This window comes from Callorhinchus milii, unplaced genomic scaffold (genome assembly GCF_018977255.1).
Source record: "Callorhinchus milii isolate IMCB2004 unplaced genomic scaffold, IMCB_Cmil_1.0 Scaffold3, whole genome shotgun sequence".
Lineage (NCBI taxonomy): Eukaryota > Metazoa > Chordata > Chondrichthyes > Chimaeriformes > Callorhinchidae > Callorhinchus > Callorhinchus milii.
In genome coordinates, this window is record NW_024704744.1 from 55,484,287 (window position 1) to 55,505,148 (window position 20,862).

The 20,862-nt window shown below is 37.5% G+C and overlaps 1 protein-coding gene across 3 annotated transcripts in view; it reads left to right on the forward strand.

The window, feature by feature from the left end:
* LOC103178921 (regulator of G protein signaling 7) overlaps positions 1–19,202 on the forward strand; it is a 285,543-nt gene extending 266,341 nt beyond the window's left edge. Inside the window, exons 14-18 of one of the 3 annotated variants that reach the window (XM_042333320.1) lie at positions 444–569; positions 2,013–2,199; positions 8,731–8,820; positions 11,597–11,632; positions 18,991–19,030. In XM_042333320.1, coding sequence (XP_042189254.1) covers positions 444–569; positions 2,013–2,199; positions 8,731–8,820; positions 11,597–11,617 — 424 coding nt within the window. In that variant the 3' untranslated portion in view covers positions 11,618–11,632; positions 18,991–19,030. Of the gene's footprint in view, positions 1–443; positions 570–2,012; positions 2,200–8,730; positions 8,821–11,596; positions 11,633–15,858; positions 15,913–18,990 lie in introns of those variants that run through there. The other 2 variants (XM_042333318.1, XM_042333319.1) reach the window with 2 other exon arrangements.
* The last annotated feature ends 1,660 nt before the right edge of the window (positions 19,203–20,862 follow it).

The following is a 20,862-nucleotide window of genomic DNA, read 5'->3' on the forward strand; positions in this document are numbered from 1 at the left end:
ATGTTTATTCCTTGTGCATAAGGGTCTCAACTTATATGCAACAAATAGAGAGAAATTACCTCTATTTAAGAGGGAAAAATGTCTCATTTCAATTTGGCATCACCGAATTCAGCATCTTATCACAGAGACTGCATATTCTGGTCATATCAGGTTCGACAGAGTTGTTTCAAAACAGGTCTAAAAGACTAAGATATTTATGTATTAAGGTTTATTAGTATTTCTTAACTGGATTGCTTAAGAAGTAACCTTGTAGAATTCCCGTCAAACAATAGGAACTTTGGTCTGATGTAAATCATATTTGAGTGTATTTTCTGCGGGACTTTGTGGTGTACTTCTCGTTAGTGGAAGGAGTCTGAATTTACATGATTTAAGAAATCCTTTAGCTCCTTCATACACCAAATTGTTGATTGTGTCACTAAAAATGACTCCCCTTCTGCTTTCAGTAAAGAGCCCTACACACAGAGGGTGAAGCGATGGGGCTTCTGCATTGATGAAGTTTTGAAAGATCCTGTAGGGAGAGAGCAGTTTCTCAAGTTTGTGGAGTCCGAGTTCAGCTCTGAAAACCTGCGGTATGTTTACTGTATGTGGAATGTCTCAGGGTCTTAGCATGAGGAGATTCTCTGTAGAAGTTTACAAACTGAAATTGAGATTAAGTAAATAGTGGTGATGTCTTCCATTTCATGTTCAGCTGAAGCATTAATCAGGTAAGCAGAAAAATACTAATTATAATTTACAAAGGCTACATCACTTTTCAATATCCAGATCTTAATTTCTCTATGTATGAGGAATTTCCTGTATATTCATATCAAGCATTTCTAAAAACTATATATATATTTAGCTATATAACTATACATACACTCAGCACTGTCTTTCAATACTGCATGCATGCTTTTCTGCATTGGGACTGAGATGTGGAATGAAGTCAGACTGATGTGTCAGCAGACACTTTTAGTTGTACGTATACATGTGCATGGTGTAACCAGATATGTGATTTTACTGAACTTGTACAAGGTGGACAGATCTGATATAGGTAAGTACATGAATAGAGAGACATGCACATTCATATTCAAATGCACAGCGGCAGTTAGAGACAGACAGAGTCACAGAGAGAAACACCCAAGACAGAAAGACAGGAGTCAGATAGACAGAGCCAGTCAACAGAGATTCGGAGACAGAGTTCGAATGACAGAGAATGTCTGGTAGAGAGAAAGACTGCGAGGAAAAAAAAGTGTCATCGCTGTGTGTGGAGACCAATGAGAGAAAGACAGAGAGAGATAGAGAGAGAAAAGGGTTGATAACGTGTGTATTGTGGTGACAGTATAACTCTGGATGGAAACTTTTGATTCGTACTCACTATCCACACTGTTTTCGTATCCATTCGCCAGGCCATATTAGTGGGGATATTGCATTATACTATACTGTATATCTAGTCTGCAAGCTCCCTACTACTTGTCACGCTAGAACTCGTTAGGGCTTTGGGTTGCAGAGTTAACAGTAGCTGGGTGTGGAGAATCCCTGCTCCCAATGATATATATGATAAAATATACATGACAGATATAATATAACATAATATAAAATAATTTAATAGAGATACAAGCTTTAAAACTAGAATACTGTATTATGCTTCCCTCTTTAGACTACTGATTATCTCTATTAACAACTTTGTGTTCCTGTCACTTTACCTATGCATGAGCCAACCTCTATCCTACGCTATGTCTTTTTGTCACTATCGCTATCTCCCTCTGGCTCCTGGAAGCTCTAAAATATTAAAATATTTTTATTTTTTTTGGAATTACTTCTTTGAAATTTCTCAGTGACTCTCAGAGATAATCATGAATTTGATTGTTCTACTTGATTGGAATGACACACGGTATCAGATTTATAGTTTGTAACTATAGCCTAATAATTCCCATTTTTAGAGGAATTCTTGATAGTTTTCTTTTCTGCTGTCTGATCGTTTGATTTTTAGTACCAAAGCCAAGGTGTTGATGGTCCTATGTGAATTTAAACAGGTTTTGGCTAGCGGTTCTGGATCTGAAGAAAAGGCCTATCCGCGAAGTGCCATCTCGTGTTCAAGAAATTTGGCAAGAGTTTTTGGCCTCCGGGGCCCCCAGTGCCATTAATGTAGACTCCAAAAGCTACGATAAGACCACGCAAAATGTGAAAGACCCAGGAAGATATGCATTTGAAGATGCTCAGGTGAGAAAGCTGTATCAACAGAGAGACCATTTCACTTTCACATTGATAAAAAAAAACTCCATTAAACAAGATACACACTATAATACAAATTTGCATGTATATAGTACCTGGGTGGAAATCATCTCAATGGAATGTGGAGTGAGGATATTACAATAAATAAGGTCTTCTTTAAGAGCGATGTAATATGTTTAAGTATAAGGAGCATCAAAGAAATTTGTTGCAATTTCAGCCCTAGCAAAGAATTCAATATGAACTTGGGGATGCAGATGGTGGACCAGTGCATTGCTGATTTAACAAGCTGTGCAAGGAGTGATAGGTTCCATGCCCACCACCTGGTGATTTCCAGTATTGGAACAGACAAAAGGTTAATCACATCAATAAGCTCTTACTCACTTCCCAGCAACCAGCTCAAGAGGTCTGTGAATATGTCACCTCCTGTTCTCTTGGCTGAGGTATTCTGCTTGGCACAGGGAGTCAAGGGGAAAGGGTACAAGGAAGCTACGCCACAAAACCGAGCAAACAAAAATAGAAACACAGCAGATCAAACAAAATTATGTCCTACAGACTGAGAGTTACATTTGCTGCAATTAATGTACTTGTACTTAACCAACTCCATAATAATCCTTACATTTGATATAGATCCTTTCACAGCAAGAGAGCATCTGCAGAATATACTGTAAAGTGAAGTGACAGTGTATTTTGTAGGTGAATGCAACATCTAATCTGGGCAGCATCATTTTTGATTAATCACGATAGGGGTTCTCATGTGCAATATTTCTGAATGGGATTCCCTAGTAAGGAATACAAGTGGTGATTCTGAGGACTCCTTTCAAGAACCGGAAGTACATGAGGTATCAGCCTACCTCAACTGGTAGCACTCTCACCTCTGAGTCAGAGGTTTGTGAGTTCCAGCCCATTTGTGGAGTCTTTGATCTCTCCAATACAATGCTGGTGTGCTGCATTGTTATAAGGGTTGTTGATTTGGATAAGATGTTTAACCTTATCTGTGCCTGTTCAGGTGAATGTTAAAGATCCCATGACACTGTTCAAACAAAGGGAATTTCTTCCTTGCCAACAATACCCCAGATAAGATTGGTCATTTACTTCATGGCTGTTTGTGGGACATTGGCATGTGCAAAGTAACTGCTGTGTTTACTTACATAATATACAGTAACAACTTTGCAGTGATTCCTGTGAAGTGCTTTGAGACATCTTCCCAATGTGAAAAGTCTTACATCAAATGCAAGGATTGTTATTATTGTCCTTATCCCTTGATACCCTTACCTAACAAATATCTATTGATCTCAGTCTTGAAAATTCTAATTGACCCACCATCCACAGCCTTTAGTGGAAGAGAATTCCAGATTTCCACAACCCTTTGGTGTAAGAACATGCTTCCTGGTTTCACTCCTAATTTAGCGAAGCTCTAATTTTACAATTGTGCCCCCTTGTTCTGGATTCCCTCACCAGAGGAAATAGTTTCTCTGTATCTACCCCATTAAGTTTCTTTATCATTTTGAACACCTCAATTAGATCACACATCAACCTTCTGAACTCCAGGGAATAAAAAACAAGTTTATGTAACCTTTCTCATAATTTAACCCTTTGAGCACGAGTATATTTCTGGTGAATCTGCGCTGTACCCCATCCAAGGCTAACATATCCTTCCTGAAATGTGGTTCCCAAAGCTGAATGCAGCACCATAGACGGAATCTGACCAAGACTGAAGCATCACTTCCTCACTTTTGTATTCCAACCTCCTTGAGATCAAGGCCAGCATTGCATTAACCTTTTGATTGCTTTATGTACTTGTGCACTAGCTTTTAATGACTTGTATACTTGGACACCAAAACTCTTTTGTTCCTCCCTAGATCTTAGCATTTCACCATTAAGGAACTGTCCTTAAAACTTTTTGAACCCGTAAGCAGCTTAGGCGTCAGGTTTGATTCTCCATTTATCCGTCCTCCCCCACATCCAGTCCCTGATCAGGACCGCTTTCCTCCACCTCCGCCACATTGCCCATCTCCAACAATACCTCACTCCACAATGTGCTGAAACCCTTTTCCATGCCTTCGTCACCTCTTGGCTGGACTACTCTAACGCCCTTCTTGCCAGACTCTGCCACCCCCCTTCCACTATTCACAAAATTCAACTCATTCAAAACTCTGCCGCCCGCATTCTCATCTGCACTAAACGCTGTACTCCGATTACTCCAGTCCTTGCCAAACTCCACTGGCTTCCTGTCAGAGAGCGGATCAACTTCAAGATCCTCACTCTAGTGTTTAAATCTCTCCATTCCTCGGCACCCTCCTATCTCTCCAACATCCTCTCTCCTCACAGCACTACCTGCTGCCTCCGCTCTACTGGCTCCGGCCTCCTCCTTGACCCTCAAATCCTCCACTCCACCATCGGCGGCCACGCCTTCAGTCACTACGCCCCCAAGCTATGGAACTCCCTCCCTCAATCCCTTTGCTTTGCCCCCATTTCCCCATTTTCAGGTTGCGCCTGAAGACCTTCCTTTTTGACCGTGCCTTTGGTCACCTTCCTCCACTCCCTGGCTCGCCATCGGGTTCCACCATTGTTAAGTGCTCTGGGACACTGTCCGGCATGGAGGGCAGTATATAAATGCGAGTTGTTTGATAATAATTGCTAAAGAAAAAAAATAATAATTTGGTCACTCAATCCACAACTGTTTGTGGGACACTGCTGTGCGCAATTGGCTGCCGCGTTTCGCCCACAAAAATGCAGTCTGTTCACTTTACAGTATATTCTGTGAAGCACTTTGAGGTGTCTCAAAGACGTGAAAAGCACTATATCAAATGCAAGGATTATTATTATTATATAGGGATAGCCTCTGAGTAAGGGTCATTGGTGTGCAAACCAGGCTGGCTGTTCCAGGGTGGTTGCTGAATATGTCTGGTTGCTTGAACAGGTTGTATATGATGAAAAGTTGAGGCCCCAGGACAGGTCCCTGGGAAACACCACTTGTCACATCAGACCAATCAGAGAACATTCCCTTTATCTGCGTTCTCTCTGTCAGTGAACCAATTAACAACCTATGTCACAAAGTTGCCTTCGATTTCCCATTCTTTCCTACATATTCGCTATAATCATTTGTGCAGAACCTTATCAAAATGCCTTCTGAAAGTAGATTTTATTTTTGGTGTGTGAACCACTGATAGACTTAAGATTCAAAGTTAGAATTTCAATCCTGTATTCAATGATAAACAGATATCTGAAATAATACAAAAAAGACATGGGGTGCCTATTTTATGCTGATTACAAAAAAAATCTTTTCTTTACTGCTTTATGAGAGGAAAAAACGATTATATACCTAGAACTATTTTTAGTGGACACATTAAAAGAGACCCAAAGTTCTTAGAAGGACAATACAGGGATATCTGGAGGCAGAACATCAACAATAAAAAAAAGTTATTTTTAATATATTGCTTGTTTGCCCAATTGGATCCATTTGAAATCTCTCTATGTACTGATTCAGTGCCATTTTCCCATCAAGCCAACACTAGAAACCCAGGAAAAACATAATCTAAAAGACAATTTTGCCATCTGTTCTTTTCTAATTATTCGCCAATTTGAATCTGAGAAATGTTGTGGGCATAGTGGCTTAGCTAGTGTATTTTAGCACTCATTTTCACAGCTTATGGGTTAAGAGTTGGAGTTTGAGCTGTCGTTTTCATTGAAGCTTAAAAGCTGTTATAAGTCATAACAGCCTGACATTTCATTCATCTATGAACAAAATGCAAAATACTGGAAATCTGAAACGAAAACAGAAGTTACTGGGAACACTCAGTAAATCAGGCAGCATCTATGGAGAAAGGAAAGTGAGTCAACATTTTGGGTCCACAACCCTTTGTCAGAATTTCATTCATCTTCTTGTTCTGAACTCAATCTAGGCTGACAGTCTTGTGCAGTACTGGGGATTCACTGCATTGCTGCAGGAACAATCCTTTGAATGAGATGTTAAATCCCAAGGTCTCATCTGCCTATTCAGATGGATGTTAAAGATCCCATGGCACAATTTGAAAAGAGAAGAGAATTAAAATTTGTCATTCCCCTCATGGTTATTTGTGAGACATTGCTGTATGCAAATTGGTTGCCGCTTTCACCTACAAACACACAGTCAGTTCACAGTATATCCTATGACTTTGACCGTTTCTATAGCATAATCAGCCCCCATATCAAATTGTTATAAAATAAGACAATTGCTACATGTCTGGTCCTCATTAACTGTATTTGCAAGTTGCAGCTGCTATCCACAATATGTATGTAGGTCATATGGTAGCAACTGAATAAAGCAGCATTTAGAAACTATAACCACAACAAACAAAAGCATGAAACAGACAGCGATATTGCAAACTGATATTTATCAAGATGATGGGGCCTAATTTGATGATTGTGCTAACCATGTGTTAACATTCGTAAAAAGAGGAAATTACAAGTAACTTTAATTATGTAACTAAAAGCAAATGTAAAGGATTATAGACAATTGGTTAATAACATAATTAATGGCAGCAGGAATTCAGGCTGTATATATGTTTATCTATGGTTAGCACAAACTGCAAATTAGACACAGATATCTCCTTCAGTCAGATGTTTCTGAATTAATACAAATGTAGCTATTTGTATTAATTGGAAATAGATAGATTTCATTTGAATGTTAAGTGTACACACATGCAGACAATAACAATCGTCTTATCACATGCTGATCACCAAAAAATAATGCTTGCTGATTTATTATGAGATTTCCCATTTTTTTAATAAAAGATCATGATATTTTAGTATACAAAACTTGGACTAAAGTTAGACTATTTTCTAAGGAACTTCAGAAACATACTTCGAAATCCAAACTAAAATACCATTAGTTATTTCTGAGCTACACAAATAGATCAACAACAATTTGCACTTATACAGTGCTCTTCAAGGGGGAAGCATCTTGAAGGGCTTAACAGTGGCGGAGCTTGATGCTGAACTGGAAGAGAGGGGAGGTGAATGTAGGCACGGTGGAAGAGGAAGGTTTTCAAGTGTGATTTGAAGACAGGGAAGGAGGAGACAAGGTGGAGGGATTGAGTCAGAGGGTTCCATAGTTTTGGGACGTAGCTGCTGAATCGTGGAGCAGAGGATATGAGGGATGTGCAGGAAGCTGGAACCATCTGAGCAAAGGCAGTGGAGTGGGGAGTAAGCAGGTAGGAGAAGTGGGGCGGTGCCAGGCCATGAAATGATTTGTACTTGAGTGTGAGGACCTTGAAATTGATCCATTCTGTGATAGGGAACCAGTGGAGCCTGGCAGGGACTGAGGTGATGGGAGTACGGAGTTTGGTGTGGGCAGAGTTTTGAATGAATAGGATTTTATAAATGGTGGAGCTAGGAAGATGGGTGAGGAGGGCATTGGAGTTATTCAGACGAGAAGTGATGAATTGGTGAACAAGGGTATGGGCTGCAATGAGTGTCAGGTACAATCGGAGGCAGGCAATATGACTGAGGAGGAGAAAACTGATCTTGGTCAGGGACTGGATGTCAGGTAGTAAGGACACCTGGGGATCGAACCTCACACCTAGGTTACTCTCAGGTTTAATTAGTCTGAGGGAAAGGCCGGGGTGGTTAAGAAGGTTGGAGCCGCAGGTGATTTTGATGGGAGCCAAGGAGTGTTTCTTCTCTCTTGTCAACATTCAGCTGCAGAAACTTGGCACTCATCCAGGCCTTGATGGCTGACTACTGAGAGGACAGAACATCAGCAGACCTTGGGGTCACAGATGGGAAGTAGATGTTGATCTAATTTCTATGGATGATATCGCCGAGATGTAAATGAGGAAAAGAAGGGGTCACGGTTCGAACCTTGGGGTACACTGCAGGTGACCCAGTGGGGACAGGAGGAAAAAAATATTTGCAGAGATAAAGCAATGACAAATCCTGAACGAAGACATTAGCATTTTGCATATTAAGAAATGTATCTGCTATGTGGCTTAGAGAGAGCTTGAGTCACCTGTATATTGCTCTGTTTTCATTTTTTTTGGAGTCTTGTAGTTTAGTGGTTAGAGCACACGCCTCGCAAACGAGAGGACCAAGGTTCGATTCCCAGCCAGGGAAAAATGTTTCCACATGCCTCTGTTTACTTAGCAGTAAGTAGGAACCCGGCTGTTAGTTGATTGGCCGATCGCTTTTCCGGGGATAATAATCCCTTCAAAAAAATAAATAATAATTTGGTCACTCAATCCACGACTGTTTGTGGGACACTGCTGTGCACAATTGGCTGACGCATTTCATCCACAAAACATAGTCACTACGCTTTACAGTATATTCTGTGAAGCACTTTGAGACATCTGAAAATCGTGATAATGCGCTATATCAAATGCAAAGATTATTATTATTATTTACCGGATATAAGAGAGGTCCTCTGAGTTGGTATAACTATCAGGTTATACTCGGATTCATTGCTATACAAAAATGCTCATTTTAGGTACACTTTCCTATTCTTGCCTGCTTATGTTTACAGCTGATACCATTTTTTTTTAGGAGCACATTTACAAACTGATGAAAAGTGATTCCTACCCTCGATTCATACGTTCCAGTGCCTATCAGGAGCTGCTCCAGGCTAAAAAAAAGGTACTTGCAATTGTCTTCTATTTGTGCCTCAGTCCTCAATCTTTTAAATGATCTGCTAGTTGGACATCAGGTATCAGAGTAGAGTAAAGCACCATAAAAATCACTCTTCTTTTGATCTCATATTATCATTCATAGTATTACCTAATGATTATCAAACTCATAGTTTGCCTGGTGATCTTTTGCAGTGACAACGTTACACTTTCAGTGTACTTATGGACATTTATACAGTAGTTAATATCATAGGTTTAGGTTTAAAACAACAAAAATACTTTCACTATGCGGTAACATAGCAGAAGCACACGTAGAATAATGTCAGAGACATGTTCCATAGGGGCATGGCAAAATCAAGGCAACTTTGGAACAAGTGTTTAGCTTTTTACTCAATCTGTATGCAATTTCAGAAGTTGGCATTTAGTTCATTCATTTTTCAGAGATACATTCGTGCAGATCTACAATTTTTACATGTCAAATATCTGGTGCAAATTAACAGCTCCATTTGCCACAAGCAACATTTCACATTAAACACAAGTTTTCTACTTCAATATCATCCCATTTTTGATCATTTTATTAATTTAGCTTCTATCTCCCTTGTGATGTAAAAGGACCACCTTAGCATTACTACTTCAAATTTGGATTGGGAAGGGAATATAAAACCAGAATAAGTGGGAGTCGCTCTCCCACTCATCCTGGTCTTACATTGCCTTCTCAATTCAAATGTACTCCAAAATGTAAATTGACTGGCTGTTCATCTCATTGTAGTTTATGGGACATTAATGGCACATATTACTTGCTGCTTTTGCCTCCAGAGTTAACATTAACTTTGATTTTGAATGAGGTTTATGTTGAAAGGCATTATATAATGCATGCTATTATTATTATTTTAATTTTTTGACCTCAATAGGCCACATTTTTAACCTAAAACCAAACCACAATTGGAAATGACCATTCAGTATGATAAGGCCAAAAGATTCATTATAACTATTGCAGATCTATTCTTAAACATCACTAAAATTAGGAAGTAAAGGGGTCAGCTTGCAGATCTTTCTTGGTCAAGAAATAAAGAAGTCCAGAATGTCGATTCACAGCAATGCTACAACTTGATCTATTTTCAGAACATGTTCTTTCGAGTTGGCATAATATGTATCACCTATATCTGGTTGCTGGAAGGATCCCTCACATGGATTTCTTAACTAAGAAATGTCGCAAAATTGACACCCTTTAAAGATATTTCATCTCACTCAGTTTCTCCCCTTTACCTTTATTTTCACTTAAAAAGAAAACAATATTAATTCTATGTCATCGGTTGTTGCCTTTGAATATCCTTCTTCACCCTGGAAGACAAGCAAACTTTTTGTGGGATTTATCATGGGCACTGGCATGAATGCTACTAAGAGCTTAAGTCGATAGCATTGTTGGGAGATTAAATGGTGAAGATCAGTTAATGGGCATCTCATCTGGTTGAGAATTAGCAATTGGGGCCAACTGAAGCAAATGCACCCTTGAGCTAAATCAATATATCGTGGACTACAGATTCTTCAGCGTAAACAATATTTCTAGAAGCTGTTTTGTGATGCAGGAAATCAGAATCAACCACGTTAGCACATTGTTTTTTAATAGAGATGTGAGTCTGCCAGGTTTTCCTCATATAGAAAAGGGAAAATACAACTTAATTATCAAAAACTGTACTGTGGTTTTACACCAAATTGACTCAAACCAGATCAGCTCAGATTTCATGGAAACGTGGAATGGTTTCCAATACACTACACCTCACACTGGATTTTGTGTTGGAATGATTGTCATCTCCTATTACATTTGACCTTGTAACTGTATGGTACTCCAAATAATTAGAAACAGGATATTCATTAGAAGTAGATTTGGAGCATTATCATCATATGTCATGTTCTGAAAGCTTTGCCGCTTTGTGTTTCAATTTCACTGTTTTCACTGATACATTCTGCAGCGTTATTCAGCAGTTGTCATTCCCAAGGTTGGTTCTTGCTCTCTCCATAGCTGTTCCTGGAGCCTATTATTTTATCATCCCTTCAGCTTTCTACTTTGGGTAGAGAGAGTTCTTTTTCTTTGTTTGCTTCCTTTTTATATTTCTTTATATCTTCATTTAAGTCGAGAATCATTGAGGATCGCAGAACCTCATTTGAGAAATTCACTTGCAATGTGGTAAGTTGCTACTTTAGTGTGGGTTAACTGCCCCAACTTGTAGGCCTCCGACAATGAAGTTGTTGCACTTATTTCAATGGGTTCAAAACTTCATGCAGAAATGGAAATGCTAAATTCTACAAGGTTTCCATTAACAATTTGTTCCTTTAGACAATTCTCCTGTTTCTTATGTTATGTGAAGAACATTATAGAGATCATTATGTAAAGTCTCTTGTGTATCTATGCTGGTGTCAGATGTTGGAAATAAAAGCATGATAACCATGTAGTTTACCTTAGGTGAAATGCGAGTGGCCAATTAACCTTTTGAACATAACTGTAAAATATCGCTTGTAAGTTCATTCCCTCCATTCTAGATTATTGTCACATGCTATCTTATTTCTGCCATCAGTTCTTTTATTTGCCTTACCACCCTGCGTTGCTTGGAACCTCATGCGTTAGTCGAATGCAACCATTCCTCAGTGGTATGTCAGTTGGCTGAGACCTCATCAACTAATGCATGCAAAGCATTCCCCGTTTTGCATGGACGTCATTTTGGTGGTATCATTTCACAAGCCAAAATGCCAATAATACACCCTCAACTTTGCTTTCTCCTTGTTCACAGAAAAGTATGAACTTATTTTGAAGGATGTTCACAAAGGTAATACAAAAGAACAATGGCTTTTACTTCTGTCCATGTTATTCTGTCAGCTGTGACATTTTTGTGGTGTCCTTATGTCTGAAATTATTGGCTATACCACAGACAGAAATAATTCATACTTACATGTTTACCTATTTACACATTTATTTTCAAGAGGCTGAAACATTCTTCACTTCTTTTACCACAAGCATTTTGTATACCAGCACTTAGGCCAGGTTCCTAGAGTTAAATCTGGCATTGCATGTCATCTCAAGAGAGTTGCATATTGTCTTTTAATGCAATAACAGAGGATAAATCCTCCCCTTACATTTCAGGTGGCAGAAAACATCTCCAAAATAATGAGGGTGTGGCCACCAGTGTATCAAGCTTGGTCACTCAAACTGGCCAAAGATATAAGGAAGTGTGTAATTTGCCTTTCCTCCCTTCACTTTTACATTACTTATTTACTTTTACATCACTTTCATCTATGCCATTCGTTTATGTTTATTGTCTTTACCTTCCTTTTTTCTGTCATCTTCCAAGAGGTGTACTGGAATATCTAATTTTAGCAAGTGTTCCCATCTTTCCAGCCAAGCCCATCCCTCCAGAATAAATTAAATGTAAACTTCAATCCAGACTGAGGTTTGCTCAGGAGCCATTGAGAAAACAACACCCCAGTATTAGAGTAACAACTGCTTGCTAGTTTTAATTATTTTATTTTGATCTGTCTTCTTTTCATTCATTTCTATTTTCACTTTTGTATTCTATCTTTTTACCATCTTCAATGTTTTTCTCCCCTTCCTCCGCTGTTTGTCTTGGCATGTTACCTTCCATATTTCCATTATTTTTTCCTCTTTTATCTTTACAATTTGTGTTTACTTTCTCCTTTTTCTCACTGCCTTGCTATTTGGTCAAGGGCTCATTAAATCTAGCTACAAGTTTCCTTCTGTTTACACCTACTCTTTATTCCCATAATTATTTCCACCTAAAAGCAAAAACAGAAGTCTCTGGGAACACTCAGCAGGTCAGGCAGCATCTATGGAGAACATTTCTGGTCCACGATCCTTCGTCAGAACTGGGACATGTTGGGAGGGAGAGACTTTTAAGGGCTAACAAAGAGGGGGAAGGCGGGGCAAGGAAGACAAAGGAGAAAATGGGATGATGGGTTAAAGAAGTGTTAACAATACACAACAAAGCGGGGTGTTAAGCTTCTCTCTCCCAACATGCCCCAGTTCTGACGAAAGAGTCGTGGACCCGAAACGTTGACTCACTTTCCTTTCTCCATAGATGTTATGTTATGTTTTTGTTTTCAGATTTCCAGCATCTGCAGTATTTTGTGTTTTGTTTATATTATTTCCACCTATCCTGTCAGTGGCCACGTTCTTTATAGTTCAATAGGCTCTAGGACCCTGGGGAAGTCTAAAGTGCACATAATAAATTACACTTGGCCTCATGATTGAAATTGGAATCATTTGTCCATTGTACCATTCAGCAAAGAAAACACACCAAAAATTTAGAATTGTATTCCCAAAGGGATGCTGATGTAATTCAGTAGAGCAAGCTTGGAATCTACAAGGTTGTTGCCACCTTGTGTGAACATTTGCCAGATTTGGAACGAAATTTCCAATTTTTGAAAGAAGGTTCATGTTTCTTATCAGATAGTACTGCCATAGTAGATTGCCTATTAGAAGAACAAGAAGGGAGTTTCTCCCAATGTCCCAACCTGTTTGTAGGATATTACTGTGCACAAAATTGGGTGCCACTTTCCCCTATAAATACAGTCACTGCACTTCCTGTGAAATGGCTTGAAACGTCTCAACGATGTCATAAGGTGCTATATCAAAAGCAAGGATGATTTATTATATTAAGAATACATCTGCGTTCTGTACATCTTTAAACAATTTTAACGAGAGGCAATGACCAACTTTTCAAGAATAAGTGAGAAAATTGAAGGGTCACAGCATTTTTAATTGTCATTAACTTATGAAATCATTTGTAACTCAATGTTTTTTTATTTGCTTACTAGTGTTTAAGTCTATTGTATTATGTGATTTCTATATCTCCAGGCTTTATATTCCAAGTATAGTACTACAGTACCTGTATTTATACAGTGTATCAAGCCTTGTCACTCAAACTAACCAAAGGTACAAGTGTGCACTATTGTGTAGAAACGTAATCATTGTATTATGAAAGATTGTGCACAGGATAAAATCCACCTATAGTGTTATTTATGAAGACAAAAACACTCAATTGCAACACTCATTTTGACTTCTGAAAAGCTTGATTTTTCACTGATATAAATGTCCTTCGGATAAGGTACTAAACTGAAGTCCCATCTGCCTGTATAGGTGGATGTTAAAAATTCCGTGGCACTATTCAAAAAGAGAATTTCTCTGTGTTATTGGACAACAAGTCTCCAGATAAAATTGGTCATTCACTTCATGGCTCTTTGTAGGAACATTGTTGTGTGCAAAATTGGCTGTTGAGTTAGCTTACCAAATACAGTCACTACATTTCACAGTTAATCATGTGAAGCGCTTTGAGATATTCTCCAGACGTAAAAGATGTTATATCAGATGTGAGGATCAGTCATTTATGTGTAAGAAAATAATCTAATTCAGAGGTGCAATAAATTTGAAAAATCTGATCCCATAGAGGTCACTTTTGTTTTATCTTTATAGTTAATGGAATTATAATGGCAGCTGAGTTGAGTCCATTTAGACTTTCAAAGCTATGCAATGATTATCTTGACAGTTTATGGGATACATAATCAAAAAATCTTCACCACTGAAAAATCCTATTCAGCCTATTGTACCTATGCTACGCTAGCTCTCCCATGGGATTTATTTGCTGAAATCCTGTTTCCCTATTCTTTCCATATGTTCTTTTATAATCTTCCTACTTGAAGTATTTAGCTGATTCAATTTATAAATCACGTAATTGAATTGACCTCAGCAGTGATTTATCGTAATACGTTCCACATCCAAATAATACCTTGTGCAAAACAAATCTAATTTATGTCCTCTTGTTACAATTTCACCAAGTAGTGGAAAAAAGTAATCTGTCGCTAGTTTAAGAATATTGAACTCATGCAATCGATGGCCCTATATACTAAGAAGCCTTGTTATAATGCCATGGTTTGGGTCGAAAGGAATCCCAAAAAAGGACTGACCGTTAGGTCACCATGTTATCACATCCCTTGTGTTGCACAGGAAATACTGCTAACATCATTTCTTAGTAATAGTTTAATGGAAAATGACCATTCAACTCACTCACATAACTGTAAATGTAACACCCCTTAAAATTCACTTGCTGCTAAATTACTTGTCTTTTGTAAATATGAAAAATATAGACTACTTGATACTTGTGGTGTTTAGCAACTGCAAAAAAAAATCTTCAAATATATTAGATTACAGGGCAAGATGAAAGAAGCTACTAACTGAATAAAAGCTTATAATATTCCTGATATTTGCACAATCTTTCATTGCTCTGCAACAGAGATGCTCATCTGAAGATTAGAGAATCATAGACACCAACCACATCTTAATCTTAAAATAATCTTACAAACAGTGTATGTATAGTTACACAGTGGGCAACAATGAAGCCTAAATGTGATCAATATAGGGAAGGTTCCTACACATGAGGTAATTCTCATTTATTCTGCATCTATCATAGGAAGTAGACCAGTTTAACATTATAAGCTGTGTTCTCTGCCCTCAAGCATGACAGGGATGTAGGAATAAATGTAAGGGGTCTCTAATTTTTCTGTGCGAGAAGAACCAAGAGTCTTAGACATCTGGAAAGATGACTGGAACACAAATCTGATGGGACTGCGTCACGGAGATAGGGGCGAGACTCAGAAAAATAAAATGCAGAGGCATGGAGGAAATACAGTATTGGGCACAATGAGGCCATGAAGGTATAATCTTATAGGCACAGATACACTAAGTGACATGGTAAAGTGTGAAGCAAGTGGGAGAAGGAGGAGAATGTAAAAGTTTAGAGGAACTTATTTCAGGTTAGTGTCAAATGCTCTCCAACTGAGCATTTGATAAAACTTTTTTGACAGCATCTGGAAACCTTCAGTGAATGATTGATAATCACACTCAAATCCATTTCCTTTCCATCTTTGTTATGCTAATATTCGCCCTTTATTCTGGACACATGCTACGAGTTTCTTGATCTCATTTCCATTGGCTTGCACTTGTCTATCTTATCAATCCATCTGCTACTTTTTGGTCCCTCAGTTGAATTGGTCCAGATCTTCCTGAATCGTCATTATATTCCTTGAAGAAATATAGGAACAGGAAGAGGCCGTTTAGCCCTTTGAGCCTGTTTCACTATTTTATTAGTTCATGACAGAGTGTTTCAATGCCCTTACTTCCTAAATTTCTATCTGTTGAGACAAAGCTGTTGAACTGCTCACCTTCATTTTTACTTCTGAATTTCAATGCCATTTGGGGAAAAATAAACTATATGAGGAGCTTCCAGTCATCCTATGACATCCCAGTCTATTGAGCATCAAGCCCTTCACCAATTCATAATTCATACAACGAGTCATTCAAGACATGATTGAAAGTTGACGATCTCATTGAACTTTGGAATAGCAGACATTTCCTCAAACCAGCAAACCAAAATCCCAATGGGTAGTGTAGTACTAGTTGATTAAGAATTGGGAAATTATTACAAAAATAATTTTAAAATGATCAGTGGAAATATAAATGTTACATATTGTGAGATTAATTCTGAAATATAGGAGATAAACAGTAAATAGACAGAAACTAATTCAGTAATCTAACAGAATTGGCTTTCATAGCCCTTCATTAGAGAGGGTCAGATTATTGGTTCATCACAGTACTCCGCAGAGGCGTGAAGGAGCATAGAATACAGTGTGTTTATTTGAAATTGACTGCCACGTTTCGCCCACCAAATGCACAGTGTGTCCTGTGAGACAGTTTGAGACGTCTCGATGACATGATAGGGCACTATATCGAATATTATTATTATACATACAATAAAAGAATGCTAATATTTCGAAAGATATGGCACGAATATCTGAAATCATCTATATGTGATGTATAGCAGTTCGTAGTTTTATTTGCTTTATTCTGCAACATCTCCATGTAGTAAAAAGATATTGAAGCTACGATTTATTCAGAGCTAAATTACAACTTCAGTAATCTGATGAAATTACTGAAAAGGTTAATTTTGATAATGAGATTCAGCCTGCACAATACCACACTTCCAGTGGACATATATGAACTAAAGAGGGTCAAAGCAGAGAGGGAGTGCAAACATGATGGTCTTATTTAAGGTGATTGTTTTGTAAAAGACCTAGAGTTATCAATGTTGTTAAAATCAAGCTTACTTAGTTTTGTATCCATTTACCTTAACACCACTGTTGCTGCTTTCTGAGAAACATTTCTATGAACAGAGGTAAAAGCTATGAACTGGTATCTGAAATTCACCTTTATATTAAGAAATATGTAAAGATACAATTATTTCTGGACGTTATATGGAGATCATATCATTTGGAAAACAAGAACTCAAAGTGATTTGCAGTATTTTTAAATCTAGGGTAAAGTTAAATATTCATCGCTAATCTCAGAAGCTTCTGTTCTTTGAAATGTACTAGTTATGAATTGAAGTCGCTGTTAAATTGCCTTTAAATACACCGTACTACACTTTACAGTAAATCTTGCTTTAAGACGTCCTCCTGATATGAAAGGAGCAATATCAAAAGTAAGGATTATTATCATGTTTAACACATGAGAGTTAATATATCTGTATACGAAGAGATAATTGAATGTGATAGACCACTTGAAAAGTGTGTTCAATATCTCATTGTTCCTCCAGTTTCATAAGATAATTACTCCCTCTTCTACTTTGCAGAAAGTATTGATTTCCCTACAAAAGTGATATTTGCTTTGCTGTGATACATGCATTCTATTGTACGGTGTAAGTGAGTAATATGATGCATGCATTTGTCAACTTCAGTGGTTTTAATTATCGGCTTATCTACTTCCTTGCTTGTATTTTGGAGGAGGTGAAAACTCACATCTGTAATCATATAAACCTGGCGTGTGCAATAAAACATGAAACTAATGTGCAAGAAGAAGATTGGACAGAATTAAATGCTTTTCTGCTTGCAGTAAGAATCGTGTGCATTGACATTTTCTGCACTTCCGTAACATGTTGAGAATCAGTCAATTCAATTCCACAAGAAAATCCTCCATTAGACACACTCAACAAAAACAACAGACAATAAACCCTCTGGAATTTCACACAGTTTTAAAAAACGGACACCTGTATACGTTTCTCACCAGAACACCTAGCTTTTCTTGTATAAATATCTTCATAGCTGAAATAGACTCGGCCCTTATAATGTATCATATTTATATTGTAAAGTTTTTACCAGCTGCTAATATCATCTTATTTAGGACCTTCCCTTGGATAAGTAAGTCTTGCTTAAACCTATATTTCTGCACAAAACTCATTAATAGAAAAAAACGAAAGATTTAGAGAGGAACAGATGATGCCAGTCGAAGCAAACTAAACAGCACCTTCTACTGTGCGACCAGACACAGAGCTATGTCAGCAAACACCATCTGAATAATAGATGTTGCTTGCTGACATTGCTCTATGTCTACTCAACAAGTCATCAGTGGGGGGAGGTCAAGAATTTTAGATTTGCACATTCAGGAGATGTGAGGAGTGTTTTTTTTTGTTGGGTTAGTGGACCACCGTCATACTGCAAAAGTGTCAAGGATAACCAAAAGAAATACACAGAAAATTGCTATTAACTGTAAACTTCCTCACATTTGAATGTTTGATCTGAGGAGTGCAGCGGAAGATGATGAAAACTGCCCAGTTTCTGTCTCATTGATTTGGATTTGTGACTTTGTTTATTTTCTGTTCCTCAGTTTTAATGTAGTTGACCTGTCCTAGAAACAAGCACTTACAAGGAATGTTCATTTTGTTAATGAAAATATTTGCAAAGGTACAATTTGCCATTTTCTTAATATGAAATGTCAAGCTTTGGGATTTTTTGATAGAATCTTGGACTCATTTATTATTAATATAGGAAGAGAGAATCTTACTCATATATTTTAGCTAGGATTTTAATATACTTACATTTCACTTTGTCATTTATACTGTTATTTATACTGCTTGAAATATGCTAATTGGAATGTGGAATATTCTTTGTTCAAACTGCAAATCTAGGCTGTGATTATTTTGTTGGTATATATATGTCCTTTGTGTATGCAGTAGGTAATGTGCAAAGGTCTCTGGAAAAGCCAATGTTAATATGTTCTTCAAGTTCTACGTATTGCTGACTGCCCTCTCATTCTGCATTTCTCCTTTTCTTTCTTGTGCAGGTGAAGTCACTTACTGGGAAGAGGCTGACAAGTCTGGTGCAATCTAACTGATATATTCACTCACACATCAGCTCAGAAGCGGGCCAGTTGAATTGCTCAAAGCTATAGTTTACTGCTTATCCCAATCCCAGAGGACATTTTACCATTCTTTGCATGAATGAGGACCTGACTATTTGTGTGTGTGTGTGTGTGTATCTATATGTGTACATTGCTGAGTGAGGGAAATGCGTGGGGTGGGGGGGTGGGGGTGCAAGAATTGCTCTACAGTTTTTTGATTTACTACATCCACTTCCATATCAGCTAAGCCACTGTGTGTTCAATTTCCACTGATATTAAAAGTCAAAGTTTATTATAACATGTAAGCGCAAACTCAGAATGTCCTTCATCATTATAATGGTTATAAGTCACAAACTGGAAAGATTAAAACAAAAGTTTGTTCATATGTCCTGAAATGTCCCTCCATTTCAACCTTACTTTACACCACAAGAGAGTGTTAGTTAGTACAAGAAGATTCTGTACAAGGGTTTATAGACCAGCTTCACAAAGATACAACTTGTCCGGAGTAGTCTATGTTTCATTCATGGTACTCGCATCTTATTTTTATACAATATTTAAAATCACTATTTATTCCAAATGTATTAAAGTTTTTCCTTTCGCTTTATTTGTCCAAGTTCATTTTTTATTCTTTTTTACTCGTTGCATTGTCACAGTTTAGTTTTATTTCAGAAGACAGGAGCCATCATGCAAATTGAAAGTGGCGAGTATCAAATCTTGACAATTAAAGCAGACATGATACATGACATCTCAATCATTTTGGCTAGTCTAAATATATTTAAAACCAGTTAGCATCGTATAGATATTTTGTAAATGACGGTTTTATTTATCTTTAACCAGATAAGGTTAAAAGAATAAAATTGATGGAATCAGTTTAATGTTGTTAAGAGTTTTAACTTTTGTTTTTGTAAATAATTCAAAGATGTGGTAGATAGACATTGAAGGTACCCAGTAAATCAATGAATCGGAATGAACATCAGCAATGAGGAGGGAACACAAGTATAACAGGCTACACAATGAAGTCAAGGCAGACAGGATCACATATGAACATCTCATTTTGCATAACAGATATATTATGTTATATATTAAATGTATATAATATGAATATTTTATTATAATATACCATATTATATTAACATAATATATTATCATATAATATTAAGATTATTCTCTAATAATCTAATGTATTATAAATATACACAGTCATTACACTTTACAGTAAATCCTGTGAAGCGCTTTGAGACATCTCATTGATGTGATAAGGTTCTATATCAAATGCAAGGTTTATTAGTTTCACAGTCAAATACTAGCCGATGCTTCATGTTGGGACGACATGCTCTGCTAATGACTCTCATTATCTGCTTTAAAGCCACTACTTGTGTGGGTAATCAGCTCTACTCAAACTTGTCAGGATTCCAACCTTAAAAGAAATTAATGGGGAATCAGTGATCCAATTCCATAATTGAAAAGATGTGCATACAGATTATTTAATGTCTTATTGCAGTAAGAGGGAGAATGATCTTAATTATGCGATGTTAAATTATGCAATATTTCAATCCTACCAACTCGACTGCCCCTTTTGCTCAGCTTCATGATCCCCTGCCCTATTACCTGACGGAGTTTCAGCCATTCAGGCCCAGCTCTGCTAATAATAATAATAATAATCCTTGCATTTGATATAGCGCTTTTCACATCTTCTTGACGTCTCAAAGCGCTTCACAGAATATACTGTAAAGTGAATTGGCTCTATATTTGTGGGCGAACGCGGCAGCCAATTGCACACAGCAGTGTCCCACAAACAGTTGTAGATTGAAAATG